Below are 21583 nucleotides of genomic sequence, written 5' to 3' on the forward strand. Positions count from 1 at the left end.
ATCTTAAGATTGGTGATACAGTACGAATTAGTAAAACTAAACGTACATTTGATAAAGGATATATGCAAAATTGGACTTGGGAAATATTTAAAGTGAAGAAGATAATACCAAGAGATCCACCTGTTTATGAAATTGAAGATTTAAACAAGGAACCACTGGATGAATTGTTTTACAAAGAGGAATTACAACCTGTGACGTTATCAAAGACATTTTACATAGATAAAATCATACGTACAAGAAGAAAAGGCAGCAGAAAAGAATATCTTGTTCATTGGAAAGGATATCCTTCTTCTTTCGATTCCTGGATACCTGCATCATCCGTAAAGAAGATCGAGAAGTGCAATGGAACCTGATGGAGATTTTTACGTTACGCTTCCCAGTAATAGTTCTATGGAATATTTTCCTGACAACACCTTAACATCATACACTACAAAACTTCATCAAAGAATGGAATTCCATGAAAAGTGGGAAGTGGCTATTGTTGAAATTCATTATCCTCACTCAATATTAAATATTAATGACGAAAATAATAAAATTTTTTACAAACCTGCAAAAAGTGATGAATGGAAATTTATAACTATTCCTGTACGTTATTACACTGACATATCAGAATTGATAAAGATAATAAATACGTACAACAGATTCACAAATTTACATATTTCTTATACTCGTGAGAGTAATACCTGTTTTATACGACGTCTTCATAAAGACATAGATGTAGACGTTGCATTATCACCAAGAGTTAGTGCGATGTTGGGGTTTGATCCAAGCGCTGATTTAAAGGATATGCAACAAGGCCAAAGCATTCCAAATTTACGTTTAGGACTTCCATCTACAATGTATGTGTATTGTGATATAATTCAATCTGTATTTGTTGGAGATACAGTAGCACCATTATTACGTATCATAAATATGAATCCTGTGAATCATACATTTGGAAGTAGTGTTATAGAAATTTTTAATCCGCCACATTATGTACCTATAGAGAAGATGCATTTTGAACACATCAAAATAGATATAAGAGATAGTACAGGTTCTCCACTGGCATTCACTTTCGGAACTGTATGCGTTAAACTACATTTTCGACCGGTGCGTCAACATCGACAAATATGAATAATCCATATTTACAATATTATCAAAAACAAGCTCTTTCTGGAACTGGAAACGTTTATGTTGGCTCCCCTTATCAAGTTGGACATGGTATTGGAAGTTTCCTTGGAGGATTATTTCGTTCTGTCATGCCACTAGTAAAACAAGGAGCTAAAACAGTAGGAAAGGAATTATTAAAATCTGGAGCAAACGTTATTACTGATGTCATCATCGACAATCAACCTATTAACGAATCCTTTCATCAACGAATGGGTGAAGCGAGATCCGTCTTGCAAGATAAAGCAAAAAATAAACTGAAATCTATGCTAGGATCTGGATATCAACGAAGGAAAAGAAGAATTACACATCATTCCATCTTTAACCCTTCATCATTACACATCATCAAGCGCAAGAAGAAGAAGGGCAAGAGGAAACGTACACAGAAAACAAAAAAAAATCAGTCTTATAAGAAGAGGAAGTTATCACACGATATCTTTGATTAAATCATCACCATTATGGCTTTCTTACATCATCAATCCTGCGAGTGTGTAAAAAGTGAACTAGATATTTTTTCTACAAAACCAACGCAAACCAGTATATTGGATAATCATGTTGTTACATACAAACCAATCAGTTCACTAGCTGATAATGCTCCTATAGAGTTTGTCATCCCAGGAACAAGTAATGAATACATAGATCTACCACATACTCTTCTTTACATCGAAGCTCAAATCGTTAAGCCTGATGGATCAGCATTTGGTGAAAGTGATAAAGCTGTGGCTCCTATTAATGACTTTTTAAATTCTATGTTCAGTGAAGTGGAAGTGTATTTAAATACCAAACTGATTTCATTTCCATCTCATAATCATCCATATCGATCATACATTGAAAAACTGTTAAATTATGATGATTCTGCTAAAAATACTCATCTTCAATGTGCATTCTGGTTTCAAGATACTGCTGGACATATGGATGCAACATCTAGTGGTAATAGAGAATTTCAACAACGTTATGAATTAACAAAAAAAGTACAAAATTCGACATGCTTGGACATCTTCATTGTGATATTTTTAATCAAGATAAATTTCTAATCCAAGGAGTAGAATTACGTCTCAAGTTAATTCCTGCAAAGCCAAACTTTTGTCTCATCGCTAGTGATGCGTCTGTTGAGGCTAAAGTGAATATTTTAGACGCTGCTTTACATATTAAAAAGATTAATGTTAGTCCTACAATAAAACTAGCACATAACAAGCTTCTACAATCAACAACAGCCAAATATCCTCTCACAAGAGTGCAAATGAAGTCATTCGTCATTCCAAAGGATCTTCAATCAAAAACAATTGATAATTTATTTATGGGAGTATTACCAACTCGAGTGATTGTGGCGTTTACACAAAATGATGCCTATACAGGAACAATAACTTCAAATCCATTTCATTTCAAGCATTTTGACATCAATTTCTTCTCTCTATACATTGATGGAAAACCTGTACCTTCAAAACCATTACAACCAATTTTCGAAAACAACCTCTATGTTTCCTCATATCATACCTTATTCTGTGGATCAGGCATTCACTTTTCCAATCATGGCAACAATATTCCTCGCCTTGACTTTCCTCAAGGATACACTATCTTTGTTTTCGACATTACTCAAGATGGAGAAGCCAGCGCTGTGCAGCATTGGAATCTTATACGTCATGGGTGTGTTCGTCTGGAAGTTCATTTTACGAAGCCTCTACCAGCACCTATCTCCTGCATTGTGTATGGAGAATTCCAATCTCTCTTAGAAGTGGATCATCAGAGGAACATCATCATGGATTTTTAAAGGTACGTTATTTAAATATCATATCATATATGTACATGTCTGCATTTTTATACATGATGTCCTCTACACTAGATTTATTGAATGCTTTGCAAACAAATTCTTTATTTCACAATCATTTCGTTGGCGTATATGCAGCCAATGAATTACCAGCACATGTTCCACTACCTGCAGCTATCATCATAAATACAGATCCCTCGAACAAACTTGGCACACACTGAATTTCCGTATATATTCATACTGACGGACGTGCCCACTACTTCGATACATTTGGATTTCCTCCATATGTAATGCAACATATTCAATTTCTACGTAGAAATTCCACTTCTTATACATTCAATAATAAACAAATTCAAAGTGTGAAATCGTCTCTATGTGGGCATTATTCATATCTTTTCCTATGCTTCAAAGCTAAAGGAAAGTCCTTAAATGAATTTCATTACACTTTCTCATCAACTCCAGAAAAAAATGATCGTCGCTTGCTGTATTTACTTTTACAGGTAATCATGTCTTCATTCTTCTTCTTCGTTTGTTTTGATTACTTTCTTTTCATATTATTGCAGGTAGTCATTTCTTCTTCTTCTTCTTTATTATAATGTGTTTGTATGTATTATTATTATTATTTGTTTTATTTGTTCATGATTATAGATAAAATAAATTTTAAGTTTGTTTTTCAATTTTTTTTTCATTTCAGAGAGTAAAAGATCGTCATCGTGTGTATGGACATCATCTTCATTGTACAGATTGACTTCTATCTACGTTTCATCACCATCATCAACAGCATTAGTATCATCAGTGAACAGTATATGGCAGCTGTGAAGTTATCACATGAACAATAAAAACAAAATCTAACGTTCTTTTAAAATGTACTATACTTACCGTCGTTTTAATTGTGTAAATAGTTTCATCAGCAATAAACACTTTGTATTATTTTTCTCTTTGAAAACAAATGCTTATTTCTTATTTTCTCCGTTTCCTAATAAATAAATATGTTTTATGATCAGTTATGTAATTAAATACACATATCATAAAACATTTTTAAGTCATTGAATTAAAGAATTTCATAGTGATTTAAAAAAAAGATTCTAAAACTGATTTTTAATTCTATGATGTAATCATATAACTACATAATAATAATGAATTCAAATACTTAATCAGTTATTCTTTCGTAAATTAAATCAAGTATGTGAATTCAATATTATTATTATTATGATAGGACTTTTGTTTTTAAAATTTTAATATTAATTATTTTAGTTCCTTTTTTTAAAAAAAAAAGTCCTATCATACTTAAGACAAAGTTGTATAATAATAATAATATTAATAATAATTTCAAATACTAATTTTTATTTTAACATTCATTTCAAGAATTTGAATTCATTATGATTATTATTATTATACGTATCACTTATAATATACGAGGAAAAAAATATGTTAGGATTTTTTCTTATAAAAATCTTTAAAATCCTATCATATTGAGGTGTATGAAACGAACACAAAACACACACACAAATAAAACATTTCACTTTTCACTATATATATATTTTTATTACATTTGATATTACGTTGTTTAGTATACATGAAAAAACAAATCAATTTTCTTCTTCTTTATGAAGAGTCGTTCACTTCATTGATACCCTCCGAAGGTTGAGTATCGGTTTCCCCCCCACCATGGCTGTGTCGATACACTATCAAATAAATCAGCCATAATTGAATCTATGAGTTTTTGTGTGCAAAATACTTTCATTTCCAATTTTAATCGTTCACCATCAATGTTTACATCACTGTTCTTATCAAGAGAGACACTTGGAAAACTAATGTTCATACCATTAATAATACTCTGTTCATCTACACAGGTATGGATTCCGGCAAGTCCTCTGCATGTAAGACACTGCGATTGTACATGATTACGAATAGTATCTGTACACAAGTCAAAATATTCACGTAGCACAACACTACAAACTTTACTGTTTTTCACAGCATGTTCAATACACGGTAATATTTCCAAGAAATAAAGCCAATCACTTGAAGTTAAGTACACAGTGTTTCGAGGAGCATGAAGTGTTCCTTTCTTCTCTAACATCACTAATTTTTCACCCATTAGTTTTCGCACCACCAGTTCGTTTTTTCGACCAAGAGATTTTATAAATGTAATTTCCACTTGAGAATTTAAATAGTCCGTAACAAATGGGGTTAAATGTACAAGTTTCTCCCACTCTGCCAAATTTAACTCCACTCCAAACACAAGTCCTTTGCCAACACGAATCACTGGTTCAAATGTATCACTATCCAGTCCAATACAAATTAATTTGGTTTTCATTGAATTAAGTCCATATTCAACATTTAGCAAGTACTCTTTCTTGGTATCCATAGTTGACGCACAAGCACTCAAAGACATGTTACTCCAGTCGCTGGTCAGCACAGAATAACGACACTATGCATACAGATGACTGCGCATGCATGAAGAGGAGGGGCGGCGAAGAGGAAAATTCATGTTTCATCTTGTTTGTACATGCTACCATACACTTACGATGAGTAAACCAGTTCAGTAAATTCAAGATCGTGCATGTTACGTCCAGATACATTAATCTTCATTCCTTTATATATTAAACAGACATTCCCACTTTGTAAATACGTTAATAATGCACCATTATCTGCTTCCAATTTTTCAGTACAACGTCCAGGTAAAATCACTTTTTCACCTCCTTCAAATATCACATGCCTTCCTACCACATACCGTTGTAATTATCTCACAGTTTACAATACGAAATGGTACTCCAATCTCCAAATCTCGCATTTTTGTAAAGGGTACCATTGATGGCTTATTAAGCTTATCTAATAAACTCATTGACGATGACATCTTTAAAATTTTTGACGTTTCTTCCTTTGCAACAGCTGCTAAGAGAATGATCTACACAAGCACATACGTTCCGCTTACGCTCTTCGCAAGAGGGGTGGGGGGTTTGGGGATTCAAATTATTAGCCAATAAACGACAAGAACGCGAAAAGGCATGTTTTATCTTGTTTTCTACATCTAGTAGGCGTCCAAGACTATGAGCATAGCAACAGCAAACCAACATTTTCCCACGGGCTTCTGTGGTAACCGTAAAAGGCTATGAACATAGCAACTAAAGAGGAGTAAGGGGTGACGGAGGTTCAAATAAACCAAAATTTTCCCACGCGCTTCTGTACTACCCATAAAAGGCTATGAACATAGCAACCAAAGGCTTGTCGAAACTTGCCTCCCAATTCCAGGAAATGATATCGATTTCTAGGAAAACAAGATAATTTTTTGCTGACTCGGCCATCTATACGCCGGGATATCTACTATTAAGCGCAATATCTAGTCATATTCGTAATCTATTTTTGCAAGAAGATGTTAATTCATAATTGTTCATTTAATACACTGATCACTAAGAAGAATATACGTTATTAACAAGCATTCATGATTTTGTTTTAAAATGAAAGTTCATTTGTGGCATTGCAATCTCATTACTTAATCCATTGTCACGCTTAATTCCACCGCATTGCAAATTCATTGTACATTTAAAGAAATGAGTCCTAATTGCATTCCATAACAATGAAAGTAACAAAGATTTTTAGTCATAGGTACAAATTCTTCGAAATTCAATGAGCTACATACTTAGTTCTTTGAAGTATCTTGTATTATATATATATATATATATATATATATATATATATATATATATATATATATATATATATATTGCTCAAGTATTTAAGCCATGATCCAACTGTCCTATCCGAGGTTAGTGTTCTCGGTTTGTTTTTCTTTGTACTTGCAAGTCCACTCTAAATACCATAAAATATTTACACTTACTAACATTCAGACTACAGATCTTCCATCAGTGGAGCGTGGTAATAAAATTCTATGTGGCTCAATCTCAATCAGTCTATCTATTTTGCATGCTCGGACTTCGAAAATATAAGATAATAGTTATTACGAATATTTTGAAAATGTACGATAATGCTTATTACGAATATTTTTTTTCATTTGGCTAGTCTCTGCTACCTCAATTTTACGTAACTACGCATTCGAGATAGTACTACTTTCCTTTCCATTTTCTTCCGTACAAATACTGAGTGTCGACAGATTCCACTAACTTCATCTTACAAGCAAAAGTGCATCTATATTTCGCATTTCAAATATTCTTACACAAAAATTCCTCTTAAATATTTTCTTCTTTACTTTCTTTTTTAGAATCTCTGCAACATGGCTGATCTATTCGTAGTTTGTCCTTGTAACTTACTAGAGAAATAATCGAAAAGAGTATGGTTGATATTACAACTATGGCCATCTTTGTAGAATGTAAGGTTACGCAGCAAGAACTAGTCTGTTAGATAGGTTTAGTGTTACGAATTTGCATAATATATGCTATTTCATTACATTAAACTTATACCAAATAATATAAATGCAAAAATGTGAAATTTTCTACTGAAATTTGTTTATTCGTGGATAGTTTCAAGTCGCCTGTATATATACAATATTCAATAGTTGTATATATCAAGTATTGCACACTTCCAAGATTTTATGAATTCCAAGCTTCATAATTTATATTGTACTTTGCGTAATGCGTCGAATGAAAGACTGAAAGCTGAAACTATACCAGTATTGATTGCTCCGGTGTGATCACTTACTCATAACCCAGGTAAACTCACAAAGAATGAATATAACTGTATTAACTCAAGCACTATACTTTCATGTTATTTCTCAGCACAATAATTAATATACTTCAAGTTTTAATAAAGGGACGACACGAACGTATCAACTATTTTTCTTTGTCAGATATACAGGGTGTGGCAATTACTTTAGAACAAAATAACATCCGCGGAAAGAGGAGCAGAGACGGAAGATAGAACATTTAATGACCATTCAACATTATGTACACGTAAAGCCAAACCTAATAAAGGATATCATTCTATGAAACCGCAATCTGCCACAGTAACAGTCTCTGAACGGTGTCGATACCGTCGGCAGGCATGATTGGGGTGGATCCTGGGAATGTTTGTCATGGCATTCACCATGGCTGCGCTGAGAGCCGCAACGGTGTTGTGTGGATGCTTATTAGAAGCCGTCTCAAACACCCCAGACGCAAAAGTCCAAAGGGTTGACATAAGGAAAACTGGGGGCCACATGTTTGGGGTGACGTGGTCGTGAAAATTTTTGCCCCACCATTCTTGGGCTGAATGGGCCATATGCCTGGGAGCAAAGTCCTGCTGAAAAACATGTGGCCTGTCACGTGCCATAGCAGTAATCCAGGACTGCACAACCATCTTCAACACATCGGTGTAAGCAACGCCGTTGACTTTGGCACCTTGACTAAAGAAATGTGGAGGCATCACGTCGCCTTCACTGCTCACGATACCCAGAACCATTAGGAAGGCGGGAAACTTGGATTACATGACAGCCGGAGCCTGCTCGGGTGTTTTACACAGCTACCGATCATTTCTGCAATTTGCCTTCTGGTCCTGGACGAAAATTTTCGCATCCGAGAACAACCAGAGCATTTCTGGCTGCTCAGGATGTTTTAGCTTATTCAAAAGGCGCCTAGCGCGGGTCACTCTATTCTCCCTGGTTTTAGCGGACATGAACTGGCCTCTCCGCAGCACGTACGACTTGTAACGCATGACTTCATACACGTTGAACGGTGGCCTCGTCAGCGTGCTTTTCTCTTACGAGTGCCCTCATGGACTTCCCTGGTTCCGCTTCGACAACACCTTGAACGGAAGCGATGAATTCGGGCATCCTAATCCTGCCCGAGCGCTGACAATGTCGTTTCCTGTGGGAAATGGTTTCCACATCACCACTGGCAGCCTCCAGATATCTCCGAAATTTGAACACGAATCACCGGGCGACGTACAGGAAAGTAGCGATCTTGGAATCGGCGTATCCTGCAGCCAAGGAAACAATTATTGCATGCATCTTCATTTCCTGGGTTAGCGTAGGGTTTGCCATGTTTACCTGCAACAAAAAGGAATATCTTACAATGAAATACAGGATACTATGCCACATACTATGTGTTCTCAAATAGCTGCCGCACTCTGTATTTAAACTGTACTTACCCTTTAAAATATATATATACACAAAATTTCTACTCGTCCTTTAATAATACAGTTTTTTTTCAGTTATACATTCTACAAGAAATATCTGATAATTCATGTAATAAGTTTTCCTTATCTTTGCACATAATATCCTGCGGTATTTTCATATCCTCTTCGATTTATTTACTGCTTCGTATTCCAGTTCTTTCGTAGCATCTGAGCTATATGATATCACGCTATTTGACACCATAATTTTTTTGTGGAACTGCTAATTGTTGTTTGCAACTTAATTATTGCTCTAATTAAGCTGGAAGGCTTCAGAAGTTCTGCGTTCTATTTAATGTTCTTATTAATTGGTACGCTTGGTTATATAACAATCCTCGTATAAAATGTATTTCACAAGAAAATTTTATCCTTATGTATTCATATTACATTGGTAAAAGTTTAGGGCCAATTCCTCATAGTATACTTATACCAAGTATTATAAATTCATAAATTTAAAACTTTCTACTGAAATGTTGATTAGGTACGGAAGTCATAAGCATGAGTATGGGATGAATAACAGAGAGCTCAAAAGTAGTTTTACTTTTCAATGTAGTCACCTATCAAATATTAATAGAAACTCTTGCTTTCACCAGTATTCGAGTGTGTTTATGCTTAAAATAATAATCATTGTACAAAAATCGTCTGGAATATGAACGATAGTAAGCATAACGTCATAACCAGCGTTAAATAAGCGTCTCTCTTCTTTCTCGTGTTTGAAAATATGTCCAAATCAAAAACTTAAAACGATGAACGAGGTGAATAAGGGTCTGAGTTATAGCTTCAGTCCTCATTTGATTAATTGGATAAAATCGACTATAGTTTGAAGCAATGTTCAGATGGACAAGAACGACTTTCTTATGTTTCCTAGACGCCTTTTGGGGCATATGATCGTCTGGAGATTTGCGTGCTAATCCTCAATTGGATTTTTCGTTCGGAAAATAATTTACCGCAACCACAAGCACCATTTTCAAACACATGCGGAACTTACGTTCTGGATTCAAGTTATATATATATATATATATATATATATATATATATATATATATATAGCTTAGCATTCTATTATTCTCGAACAGAACGCCAAAATTACGAAGGAAACTAATAGTATTACAAATCTACTATACGGATTTGCAAGCTACTTAATTACAATATATTAAATCAGATAACGTAACCCTTTAATATGCAGAACAAAATGGTAAATGTTGTGACACTCATCTTTTCTTTTTCGTTTTTATTTTCTAGAAAACATCTTCGAGAAGAACCTAATTTATTTGTAACAACTCCAAATATTCATACTTCTGAAAGATGTAGTGCAACTTACTTCCATGAAAATGATTTTGAGGAACAGATATCAACACCAAAAAATACTAGATCGCGCGTCTTCAAGAACTATAGTTGCAATTACTGTGACAAATCCTTTGATAAATTACGTGTCCTGAGAAATCATATGCAGTGTCACAAGCATAATTCTTCCTATTCCTGTAATCTGTGTTGTAGAACTTTTATAACTAAAGACAGTTTGAAAAATCATATGTTAATACATACAGGTGAGAAACCGTATTTATGTGATTCATGTGGTAAGACATTTAGGATAAAACCCGACTTAGATCACCATTTGTTATCCCATAATGATGATTCACCATATGTTTGTGATGAATGTGGTCGATTATTCAAGTGTAAGGTATATTTGAAAAAACATTTATTATCTTATCATACTCAGAATGGTAATCCTTGCACAGAGCCTCCTACATCACTGAATTCAAAGTCGCAAGCTTTGTTTTCTTGTAACGATTGCGGTCGTTTATTTAGTTCCAAAGAGAATTTGAAACGTCATACTGTAATACACAATTCTGTAAAACCCTATTCTTGTCATGAGTGTGGTCGGTCATTCAAATGGAACAAATATTTGAAAAAACATATGTTTACCCATACAAATGATACCCCCTATTCCTGTAACGAGTGTGGTCATTCATTTAGAACCAGACAGAAATTAACTGAACATCTATTTGAGCACGCAGGTGAAATGCCATACTCTTGTCTTGAATGTGGTGAATCTTTCAATACAAAATATAGGTTAAAGAAACACTCGGTGAGTCATACCGGTAAGATGCCGTATTATTGCGAAAAATGTGGTCGGTCATTTATACAAATCAGTCAACTAAAAAATCATTTGATAACACATAGTGATGACAAGCTCTTTTCTTGCAACAAATGCGCTCGTTCTTTCAAACGTAAGCAACACTTGGAACATCACTTAGTGTCAGAACACGAAAGGAAATATTCTTATATTTGTGGTAAATGTGGTATGTCTTTTCGTTTAAGGCCTACATTGTATAGCCATATGTTGTACAGTCACATCAAACAAAGAAATTTTCCGTAAAGATTGTAATCAGCTGTTTGCTTTAAAATCACATTTGGAAACTCATCTAATTTACTTATCAATTTTTGCTTGCATAAAGTGTGAAAGGAGTTGCACTGTTGTCTGTTGGTAAAACTGTAAATTATAAAGAGAAAGTTTCAAAGTAGAACCTTAAAATATAACATAAAACTGTATTTTGGCCATAATGTTGGCGGTTATCAGTTCTAATTACCCGAAGGTTTTGGTGTTGTACAAAGTGGAAAGCAGTCGATGTAAAGGCGAAAATTTGAAAGATATCAACTACAAGATTTTGCTTGCAAACTAGGTCAGTTTTGTAGAATACTATGGTGTTAAATGGATCTTTCAAGCCACACTTGGAGTTCAGTGTGAAACGGTTTAAAGTACTAGAGAAAAATAAAACAGATTAAATGGTATCAGCCTCAAATCGGTGGATTTACTTTACAGTAGTTGAAAGTAACCCGTTAGATAGTTAATTATTACTACCGGTACCTCCTGCTTTCTAATTTTAGGTAAATGTCGGAATGGATTTCTTGTTCGAAACAAGATTACAAACAGTGATGGATCCAGAAAAAAATAGCTTCAGAGCGACTTCGCTTAGAAAGTTTTTTTTAGAAATCGCCCGAATTTTCGGAGACTTTATAATTTTATGCATACGAATAACTAACACTTTTTAAACAAATCCTGCAATTACGGTGGCCTTCACCTGGAAAGCCCAAAACCCTATATATCCACCACAGATTACGATGTTATTCTTGGAAATAAAGAACACCGAAAACAAATCAGTTAACGGAGATTTTTTTTATCTGTTCCTGCTTCGCATTATGAAACATGGGCTTAACTATCAGAATGTACTTCCTGTGCCGGGTCCAGAAAATACATAATTTTCTTTGCAAATATCACTAATTAAAGCTAAACACAATACAATCATTGATATATCAATATTTTCAGGGTGCATGCAGTTTTGTGTAACGATTGAAATGTACAGTGGTGCAAAGTATCCTACTTTGCACCAAAATTTATATTTTAATAACCATGGTAATACTGAATGTTTACTAATGCACTTGCACGAGTGTTTTCCTTATAAATATGTATTATAGGCCTTATCCAGAGTCGTATTGACGTATGATTATCGTCATACTAAAGGCGTGACTACTGCAGGAAACATGTTAATCGAACTCGTTACATGGCACTAATCAGGCGTGAGAACGTCTCTGCATAAAGCGCGCTCCGGATCTGCTCCTGCCGTCCAAACAGCGTATATTTTCAAAACTGTTGAACTTACCTTGTTAAGACATTAAAGAACATTTCCAAAAAGGGATTAGAAAACTTCCCGGATTGCTCTCAGTTCTCGACAGTGAGATGAGCATAAAGCATCGAGAGGTTCGGATGTCTCGTCTAGAAATCCTCATGGACAACCAGACAATTGCTTAGACCGCGACATACAAATTATTATTCACACATGAAACGAAAACACACTGAATAAAATAATATACTAATTTATTAGATGCATTATATGAATAAAAAAACAATGAAGTTGAAGAAAATAATCACGAAAAACTTGTATGGATGTGGACAGTTGACCACTTCAATAAACACAAAATTGCACTTCACATTTCGAAACATAATTGCCCTTTAAAATTTGTTTCACGTATTATTCAAATAAAATTTTATATTTTGGATATCATTATAAGCACTTTTCTCACACCATTCCATGATGCACATTGGGGTTAACACTGCAGGGTAACACTGAAAGTAATCCCACGACCTAAGTTCCTGGTTGCTGCGAGGAGAATCCGTAAAATTTGACGGTATTTTCCTGTAGAACAAACATGTAGTCACAATGTATGTAGGACGTTGATAGGATCCGTTAACTAATTATAGATTCATGGCAAATAGATCGGGGAATTAACTGAATGAGCTAGTCGCTAAGAAAGTCCTTGTGCGACCACTAACAAACTTGAGCCCCTTTGCTGAACTGCATTGTAAAACAAAGTAGCGTGTTGACTTGGTCAACACATAGAACCCCTTGAGTCGAGGTGCTCCAGGTACGACCTAAGCTGACCAACGTGTCAATGTCGGTAGTTCATTTTAAAATGTAGTCGGGTTAAACCACCTGTATGCATATGTAAATTAAATGTTGAAAGAATTTGCATTAATTGACAGTTCACTGGCCACAATGTAAAAGAAGGCGTGATTAGTTGGAACGTGAGAACTTCAAGATAAGAACTGGCTGGACAATTTTGCTCGGCGACGGTCCGTCTACCTCGCATCTTTGATTTAGTATTGGTAAGTAATTCAACAAAGCACTTAACTTTGTAACAAATAACTATAGAATGTGTTTTTGCATATTAATGAGTAAGGAAGAAACACTGAAGCATCGAAATAGAAATGCGTTTTTCACGCATATAGCTCACAAAATTAATGTGGTCTTTTTTACTCACTAAAATCTCATCGTGAAAAAACGTTTGAAATATATGTGTTGGTGAACGATGAAAGATTCTATTCTAATTCATGGGAGAGAAATCGAGTTGTTAGCGGTTTCCATCGAAGAAAGGAAATTATTTTCGTTGCAAAAATAAATTGTAAATCGAAGAATGGTTTCTGTCCTTCCAAGTTATACAGAGCGTCCCAAAATTTACTTATGTAGCCAGGTAATGTTTATAGTACTATTCCTGTAAAGAATACGGTAAATACTTATGAAAAAAGGTTGAGATTAATGGCACAAATGCGGACGAATTTAAGGTTATCACCACGTTTTCATGCATACGAGCGTTCCCTGGATTCAGAAAGTGATTGAAATGTGACATTAAATTTCTAGAGTTCGATAATTCAAAGCAATGGTAAAACTTTCAGATAACCAGTTTTTCTCAATAATCCAAAATCGAATTACTAACGTTTTTAAAGCATTACATCTAATAGATTTCAAATTAAGAACTGTCCTAAGTTTGACGCCCTATTTACATCTGTACATATATGTTGTGATCACTCTTGACTGTAGGTCTTCTCGGGATACTCTTGTCTCCTCCTATATTTTCATTTCACCAATTATTCCATTGTCATTTACTTACCTTAATGATACGTCTCCCATAGCTTAGAAAAGGCGTATTTATTGTTGCCACGAGACAAGACAAAACCCCTTGGGACGAGACGAGACAGACTATTTGTCTCGTTTTCGAGACGTCTTGGGAAATGTGTCGTGTCTCGAAAACGCAAACAGTTGAATTTAAAAAATACACACAACGAATGTAACGGTTTCGATGTTCTAACACTATCTTCCTCAGACGGCATATTGAGGTCTTAGAACATAGAAACCGTTCGCTTGCTGTGGGTATTATTTAAAAATATAGTTTTGTATAGCCTTGCGAGCTTGTTTCTGTTTAATTTTTCGGCTGTCTTTAATATACACTACATGCTTTCCTACAGTAATTTGAGTCCGACATTTATATTTGAAATATAACTTTCAGTTCCATTCCGTTTTATTGTTAAGAGTTAAGATACCTTAAACCTAATTTAATTGGGACCAAAGAAGTAAAATTTCTTCACATATTTAAGAACTCGAATCCCTGCCTTGAATGGCTTTGGTATGTGTTCCTAACCTTACTTTTTACAACGCATGTCCTGATAATTAAAATCTACCTGTGTTGATTCATCACAATCCGCTGACCAGGCGTGACTATCACTTTTTCTAATAATCCACACAACAGACGGTGTTAATTTCGGTAGTCGGGGAAAAAAGTTAGCTAGTGAGATTTGAACATGGATTGTTCAGTTAAAAGTCGAGCGTCCTACATACTTGACTAATTCTTCACAGAGAAAGAACACTTGATTGAAACAGTATAGAGAAGAGAAATGTTGCTGAACACTAACCACAATCAAAGTTACTCTCACGACTTATACCACGTTCTAATTACTTTTTCATTAGTTAACTAAGAAGCACAATTCCGAGTCCCTTTCGCCACCGTTTTCATCGCTTTTTTAACCAAATATAGGACGCGACGGCCAAAACATTGTGTTCCATCACGCTTTTGTTGCTGTCTCAGGAGCCTGTCATGGCATCACTATTACTAGGAGTCATATTATACGGTCGTAATTGTAATATGCCGAGTTCTATTTTCTTCTTCCCTTTCCCTGTCAAAAACATTCCTTTATTATCATATCGGTATAATATAATAAGTGCGTTAGAGCTTAGGAAGGGTTAGTGAAGGTTGGGAAGGTCACGCCGCCATTTTAAACCTGTCTTACAACCGACCGTCTTTACTATTATACTCGGAGTGTGCTAGTACCAAGTTCAGTACCGCAGTTGACCTGCCTACCTTATTTGAATCGCGGTTTTAGAGAGTAAGGAGGTTCTACAGAATAACATTTTTTTTTTTTTTTTTTAGTCTTAGTGAGTTGGTATTGATATCTTAAATGTTCACTCCAATTTGCGATTTTACTTCATAGGAGCTTTTATTTTAGGTTTTTTGCCGCCCTTTGAAACGTCTGCCTGTGGCACTTACTCTCCTTCCCACTCCCACCCTTCTCTTACATCCTAGTGCATAAGAATCTTTGAAACAAAACATTTTCATATAAAAAATGATTTGCGGAATCACATGATGATGCTGTAGCGTCTCTGGAAAACCTCTACAGAAAGACAACTTCAAAATTTTAAATGGCAACAGAGGTTGATTTAGCTTCCGTTGAAACAGGAGTCCTAAATTTTGAACAACTTTAAAAGAGGAAACACTTTTGATGGATGCTACAGTTTGACAGCTCCAAGACGTAATTGGTAGTCGAAATTATCATGGTTTAGAGGATATTCGAAACTTTTCGCATGTAATTCAAAGGTAATGATAACCTAAATAAATGTTTGAAACTAAAGTGAATTACTAAATCAGATATATGGAATGAAACTATTACGTTTTTGTAAAATGCATCCCAAAAATACTGCTACAGGGAACAACAATATTTTAAATAGAAACAATGTTTGATTACCCTTTCTTTGAAACAAGCCCGAAATTTTGAACAATTCCAGACAAAACATCATTTCATATCTCAAAAGATACGGTAATTAGAATAGTTAATTGACAGATAACCAGTTAACTTATCAAGTAGCTCTTACAAGTGGAAATATTTATAAATGTTTCCGCTAAAAGTTCTTCAAAATTTCATTTTTAAAAAATAAAGGAATTTCAAACGTTGCTTCTATTTAAAATCATGAAAAAAAGTTGCTTCCTTTAGCAATATTCTCGATACGTCTTTGTTTTCCAAAATTCCACATATCTCATTTAGTAACTCACGTTAATTTCGAAAGCTTATTTTTATTCCATTATAGTTACGACATACGAAAATCCCGAAGACCGTCTAAACCAGGATAATTTTATCCACAAATTATATCTCGTAGCTGCTAATCGCAGTATGCGAATTAGCGACGGGTACTCAGGATTCTCCCTGGCAAATAAGTTTCTCACTCTGCCAGTTCTGTTCCTGTCAGGGATAAATTTCTCCTTCCCCCGTAGATGATATTTCGGTGAAGGTCCAATAGAAAATAAAAATATTTTTTATTTGGCACATGTTGAAACTATTTTCACGAAACTGACAAGAGTATATCAACATTTACTACTAGCTAGGAAATCTATTGGAAGCCGTTTCTTATATGACTTCTCTAAAGTACATTAATGTGAATTATTTATTACCTCTATAAGAAAATGGAGCTGAATGTTTTCCCACCTCTGTCTCTTTCTCTCCCTCGCGATAAATTTGTTGCCTTTTGAAAGCGTTATGTTTTATCCTCCCTCTCTGGCTAAAATGTTTAATTCGGACACTGGCTAAACGGTATCAGCTTTCGTAAGGTGTTCCTAAAAACGTCCAAAATCTAGCGTTTTTTTCCTACAAAAACAAAATTAACCCTTGTTTTCAATTAAAAATTTGAAGTCCCCGACATGTAGAGGTATTCCCGAGATTCTAGGATGTGAAATTGATCTTTTATCTACAGGCCTGATTCTTCTCCTTCTGTAGCTAAGAGTGAGACCAATATTATCTCAAAAAGCTCTGTCACCAATGTGTTGTTCTGTCCGGATCAGTTGTTTAGCAAAAATTTTGCACTGGGCAACACTAAAATATAGTATCATATGTGGAAAACGAAAATCATGTTATTGTTAAAATGAAGTTAAATCAAATTAATTTGGATTAATTCTTATCATTCTGGTTCTATAAAAATTAGAAAACGCAGAATCTTCGAAAAAAAGCTTCAAAATTACCCGTAATTCTTCCATTAATTTCCTTTTGAAAACGTCGATCGAATTTGTATTTACCTCTTTTCTCATGATTGGAATATCCTTATGTTAGCAGATTTATATGATTAATGTATTTAGTGTGTTTCTTGACGTCATTGTAGATTCTCCACTCTTTAAGAGCTCTTGTAACACTCCGTGTCTAGCGAATTTACTTTCTCTAAAATCTAACTTTTGAACAGAAATTAGGAAAATGTTACGAGATTTCTTAAATATTGAGTGGAAAATTTATAATGGTTTAAAAAATACACAAAATGCATTGTAACATCATCATGAATTATACTCACATAATAATGCTATTTGTACATTCATAATTACGATATAATGTAAATAATGAAATGAAATCTTTACCTCCCACGATTATACCGGGTAGGCTAAAGGAGACGGCGATGATGTGAATGAATGATAAAAAGGGGAGAACCCCGAGAAAATGCACTCACACTATATTTGTCCATTACAAAGCCCACTTCACGCGAGTTGGAATCGAACCAGGGACCCCATGCATTAGAGGTGAACGCTCTATCACTGAGCCTCCGCAGCCCCAAATAACAATGAGTTTCGTCAACCAATTTTGGAATCAGTGAACGGTGATTAAAAAAACATGAATGTGCTTTAAAAATTTACGTTATTACTTCTGTCAACTGTGAAGAAGAGGTAAATACAAATTCGATCAAAATTTTCATAAGGAAATTACTGAGAGAATTACGAGTAATTTTCAAGCTTTTTTCTTTGAGAGGATTCTGCGCTTGAAGTTTTGCAGAACTGTAATGATAGAACCGAAATAAATACAAGCTTGGAAACGTAGAATGTGGCAACAAAGAACGGAGCGAGGTTTGAAATGACACATTAGGATGAACGGACTTTTCCGTATAGAGAGGTAAGCTTGCACATTCATTGATATGTATGCTAATATCAATCAGCAAATATGGAAAGATAAACTCAGTTTTAAAAAGTAAGATATTTATATATATATATATATATATATATATATATATCAACTCATAATCTAGTAATAGCCCATCTCGGTAATTACTGAAGATACAGCAAACTAATAAGAACAAAATTACTTGAAAGGATGGGATTCGATCTAAGATGTTGCAATTCTTAAAATGGATTAACCGTTTAGGCTTTATGTACACTGGTGAAGCGACCAACGGCAAAGAAAAATGGTACTAACAGCGCTGGATAGTAGTGTTTCTGTTGATCGGTGTGGCGTGGTACGAAGTGAGTGGTGACTCATTCTGATAAGGTAGAACGACCAACACGCCAAGCCTCTTTCTCTTCTTGTTTGGCCGAGTTGATTAACTAGTGGTGTGTTGAATGTGTGTCCTTACGTCTCAGTGTCTAGTAACAATCAAGGGCGGATCCAGGACCGACTTCTGGGGGGGCGGTGGGTTGTCATACTGCTACTTTTAAGGGCTCCAAACTTTAGGATGTGTCTTATTTATATATATAAAATAAGAAATTTCCTGTTCTCGGGGGGGCGATCGCCCCCCCCCCCTGGATCCGTCCCTGGTAACAATAGTGACTATTCACCGACAAAAGCGGAAATTTTTCTTCTTTACCCATTTAGTTTGAGTCTAGACTACGGAATTGTTTTATCTCGTTCATTCAGAGCTGTGCTAGTGCAACCCTTAATTGATTGATTTAACCAAGGATGTTATAAAAATAGAGGATCTGCCCATACGTATGTTTATCATATGAACTCAGTGAAGCCAAAAAACAACTGAGCATCGTCTTAGCCGCCACGTCTAATTGGTTACTCTCGCTTCCGCCATGATTGTTGGCTCGAAATATTGCGATCTTAGTGGCGCGGAGTGGGCAGAGTACGTGTGGCGAAGCTGTGACGTATGGCTTCACGATTTTGTTGTATGGGCAGATCCTCTATTTTATAACATCCTTCGATTTAACACACTTCAAAAAGACTGGCAGAGCCTTGTACCGACCTCGCTCTGGCAGACCGAAATGCGCACGTATTTACATATTGGTTAAAAGTAACGTGCAACCCAATGCGATCCATACGAAAAATGGCTCAACAGAGTGGTGTTGAACGAATATATGTCCAAAGAATTCGACAAAACAAGCATTTCCGCCCATTTAGGTCACGTGTTGCATGGAAGTGGCAACCTAGATCGCCTGATCTAACACCATTTTATTTTTCCATAAAATATGTTGCCTACATGAATCGCCTACGTACATACTGCTATACAACACAATATTTGAGACTTTGAAAAGATTGAGAGCCAGTGTTTGGCATCGTGTGGCTATGTGTGCGGCACAAGATGGCCATCACTCCGAATACCTATTACAATGACAAAATTGCAGTTACTGTGCCTGTTACAGAATGCTACAAGAGACAGGTAATTTGCACTTGATAGGACAGGTATCCCATATGTGAGGATTTATTATTTTCCCTGATGAACTTTTCCTCAAACATGCCTCACCTCCTGTCCTTATTTGGCAAGTTTACATTTATTAACATAAATAGGAATAATTGAAAACATATTTTGACTCGAAACAGGCAATTACTTTTCATCTATTCATGTATTTCGTTTGTTTATTTATTGTCTTTATGCCATTTCATTTATTTAACAGGCATGTAATTAACATTGTTATAATATAATATAGCATAGTGTATAAATAATTTAAATAGAATATCTAGTTTAACGTCACATGATTATGCACCAAGGCAAAGGGAGACTGTGATGATTTATAAATGAGATGAGGGGTGGGAAGAAACGGAACAAACCCGATAAAATCCATGCACACGGTGTTTGTCCACCAGAAGTAAACACTTCAACATCGAGCCACCGCGGCTCCCAATATGGACAACTATTTTTAGAAGTTAAATACCATTGATATGGTGCAGAAAAATATTTTCAGAAGTGAGCTACTAATAATATGAAAAAAGTGATATTGTGGAAATATATCTAATCATGCGCCGTTGATATGAAGAAAGTATTTGTTCAATGTACGTAACTGATTTTCTCATTTTATTAGTAGCATAATTCTGTAAATATTTTCCAACAACGTATCAGTAATTAATTGTCAACAACAGGTATGCACATGAGTGAGGATGTGGGAGAATCTTTAATGCTTCAAGAATGTTCTACACGTAGAAGCACAACTAAGAAGGATGACCGCAAGAAATAAGAATTTACTGACGAAAATCCCAGAGAGGGTCGGAATCATCTAATAGAAACTACAAATTGCAGGATAAATGACAGTACATATTTTTAATATACAGGGTGTTAATGAACTAAACCGACAAACTGTAAGAGGTGATACCTCACATCAAAATAAGCCAAAAAGTTCATATGGGCCTATGGCGAAAAGTGCATAGTTTCAGAGCTAGGGCTGTCCAAAATCGCGAAAGAGCCAAATTTCAACAGACCCTATATCGAGTTTGAGAAACTGTGGATGGTGGTCCTCATCAGCTTAAAGGAAGTCATGCATACGCAGTCCAAAACTGCACATTTCATTAATGTTCAATGGGTGTACAGAGTATTCCCTGCAGGATGAAATTTCCATTGAGATATGTTCTGACTTTAAGATTGGTCCAAAGTAGGCAAATGATAAGTCTTGATATCAGTGAACACACAATTTTTTGGCGCGATGTCGGAAGTGTTAAGGGTCGTCAGCAGCACGATCTCTCGTACTCGGTAAAATGCATGCTGCGATGTTTTCTTTCACACTTGTAAGTGGAGGAAACATGAAATATAACAAAACGAAATACATCGGATCAAACGTTATTCTGAACACAAAAAATCACGGAGCTGCCGGTTCCTAACACCTCCGACTTCCCTCCAAAGCATTGGATGTCCATTGTTGTCAAGGCTTATCTCCTGCCTACTTTGAGCCCTCCTTGAAATCAGTATATATCTGAGAACTCTATTGAGAACATATCTGAGAATT

At 35.2% G+C, this 21583-nt stretch overlaps 2 protein-coding genes across 2 annotated transcripts in view; both read left to right on the forward strand.

The window, feature by feature from the left end:
• LOC145671395 (uncharacterized) overlaps nucleotides 1-12170 on the forward strand; it is a 51943-nt gene extending 39773 nt beyond the window's left edge. Inside the window, exon 3 of the mRNA XM_081740515.1 lies at nucleotides 10259-12170. Coding sequence (XP_081596641.1) covers nucleotides 10259-11396 — 1138 coding nt within the window. The 3' untranslated portion in view covers nucleotides 11397-12170. The remainder of the gene's footprint in view (nucleotides 1-10258) is intronic.
• Nucleotides 2132-3688, forward strand: LOC145671994 (uncharacterized protein F54H12.2-like). Its single transcript, XM_081741175.1, has 2 exons — nucleotides 2132-2916; nucleotides 3606-3688. The coding sequence occupies exon 1, from the start codon at nucleotides 2132-2134 to the stop codon at nucleotides 2912-2914; it is 783 nt and encodes a 260-aa protein (XP_081597301.1). The 3' UTR covers nucleotides 2915-2916; nucleotides 3606-3688.
• Nucleotides 12171-21583: the final 9413 nt, after the last annotated feature.

Source organism: Thermobia domestica, chromosome 15 (genome assembly GCF_964235325.1).
Source record: "Thermobia domestica chromosome 15, izTheDome1.hap1.1, whole genome shotgun sequence".
NCBI lineage: Eukaryota > Metazoa > Arthropoda > Insecta > Zygentoma > Lepismatidae > Thermobia > Thermobia domestica.

Excerpts from the sequence above, each read along its gene's own strand:
- LOC145671994 (XM_081741175.1), top strand. The coding sequence starts at position 2,132 with ATGCTTGGACATCTTCATTGTGATATTTTTAATCAAGATAAATTTCTA.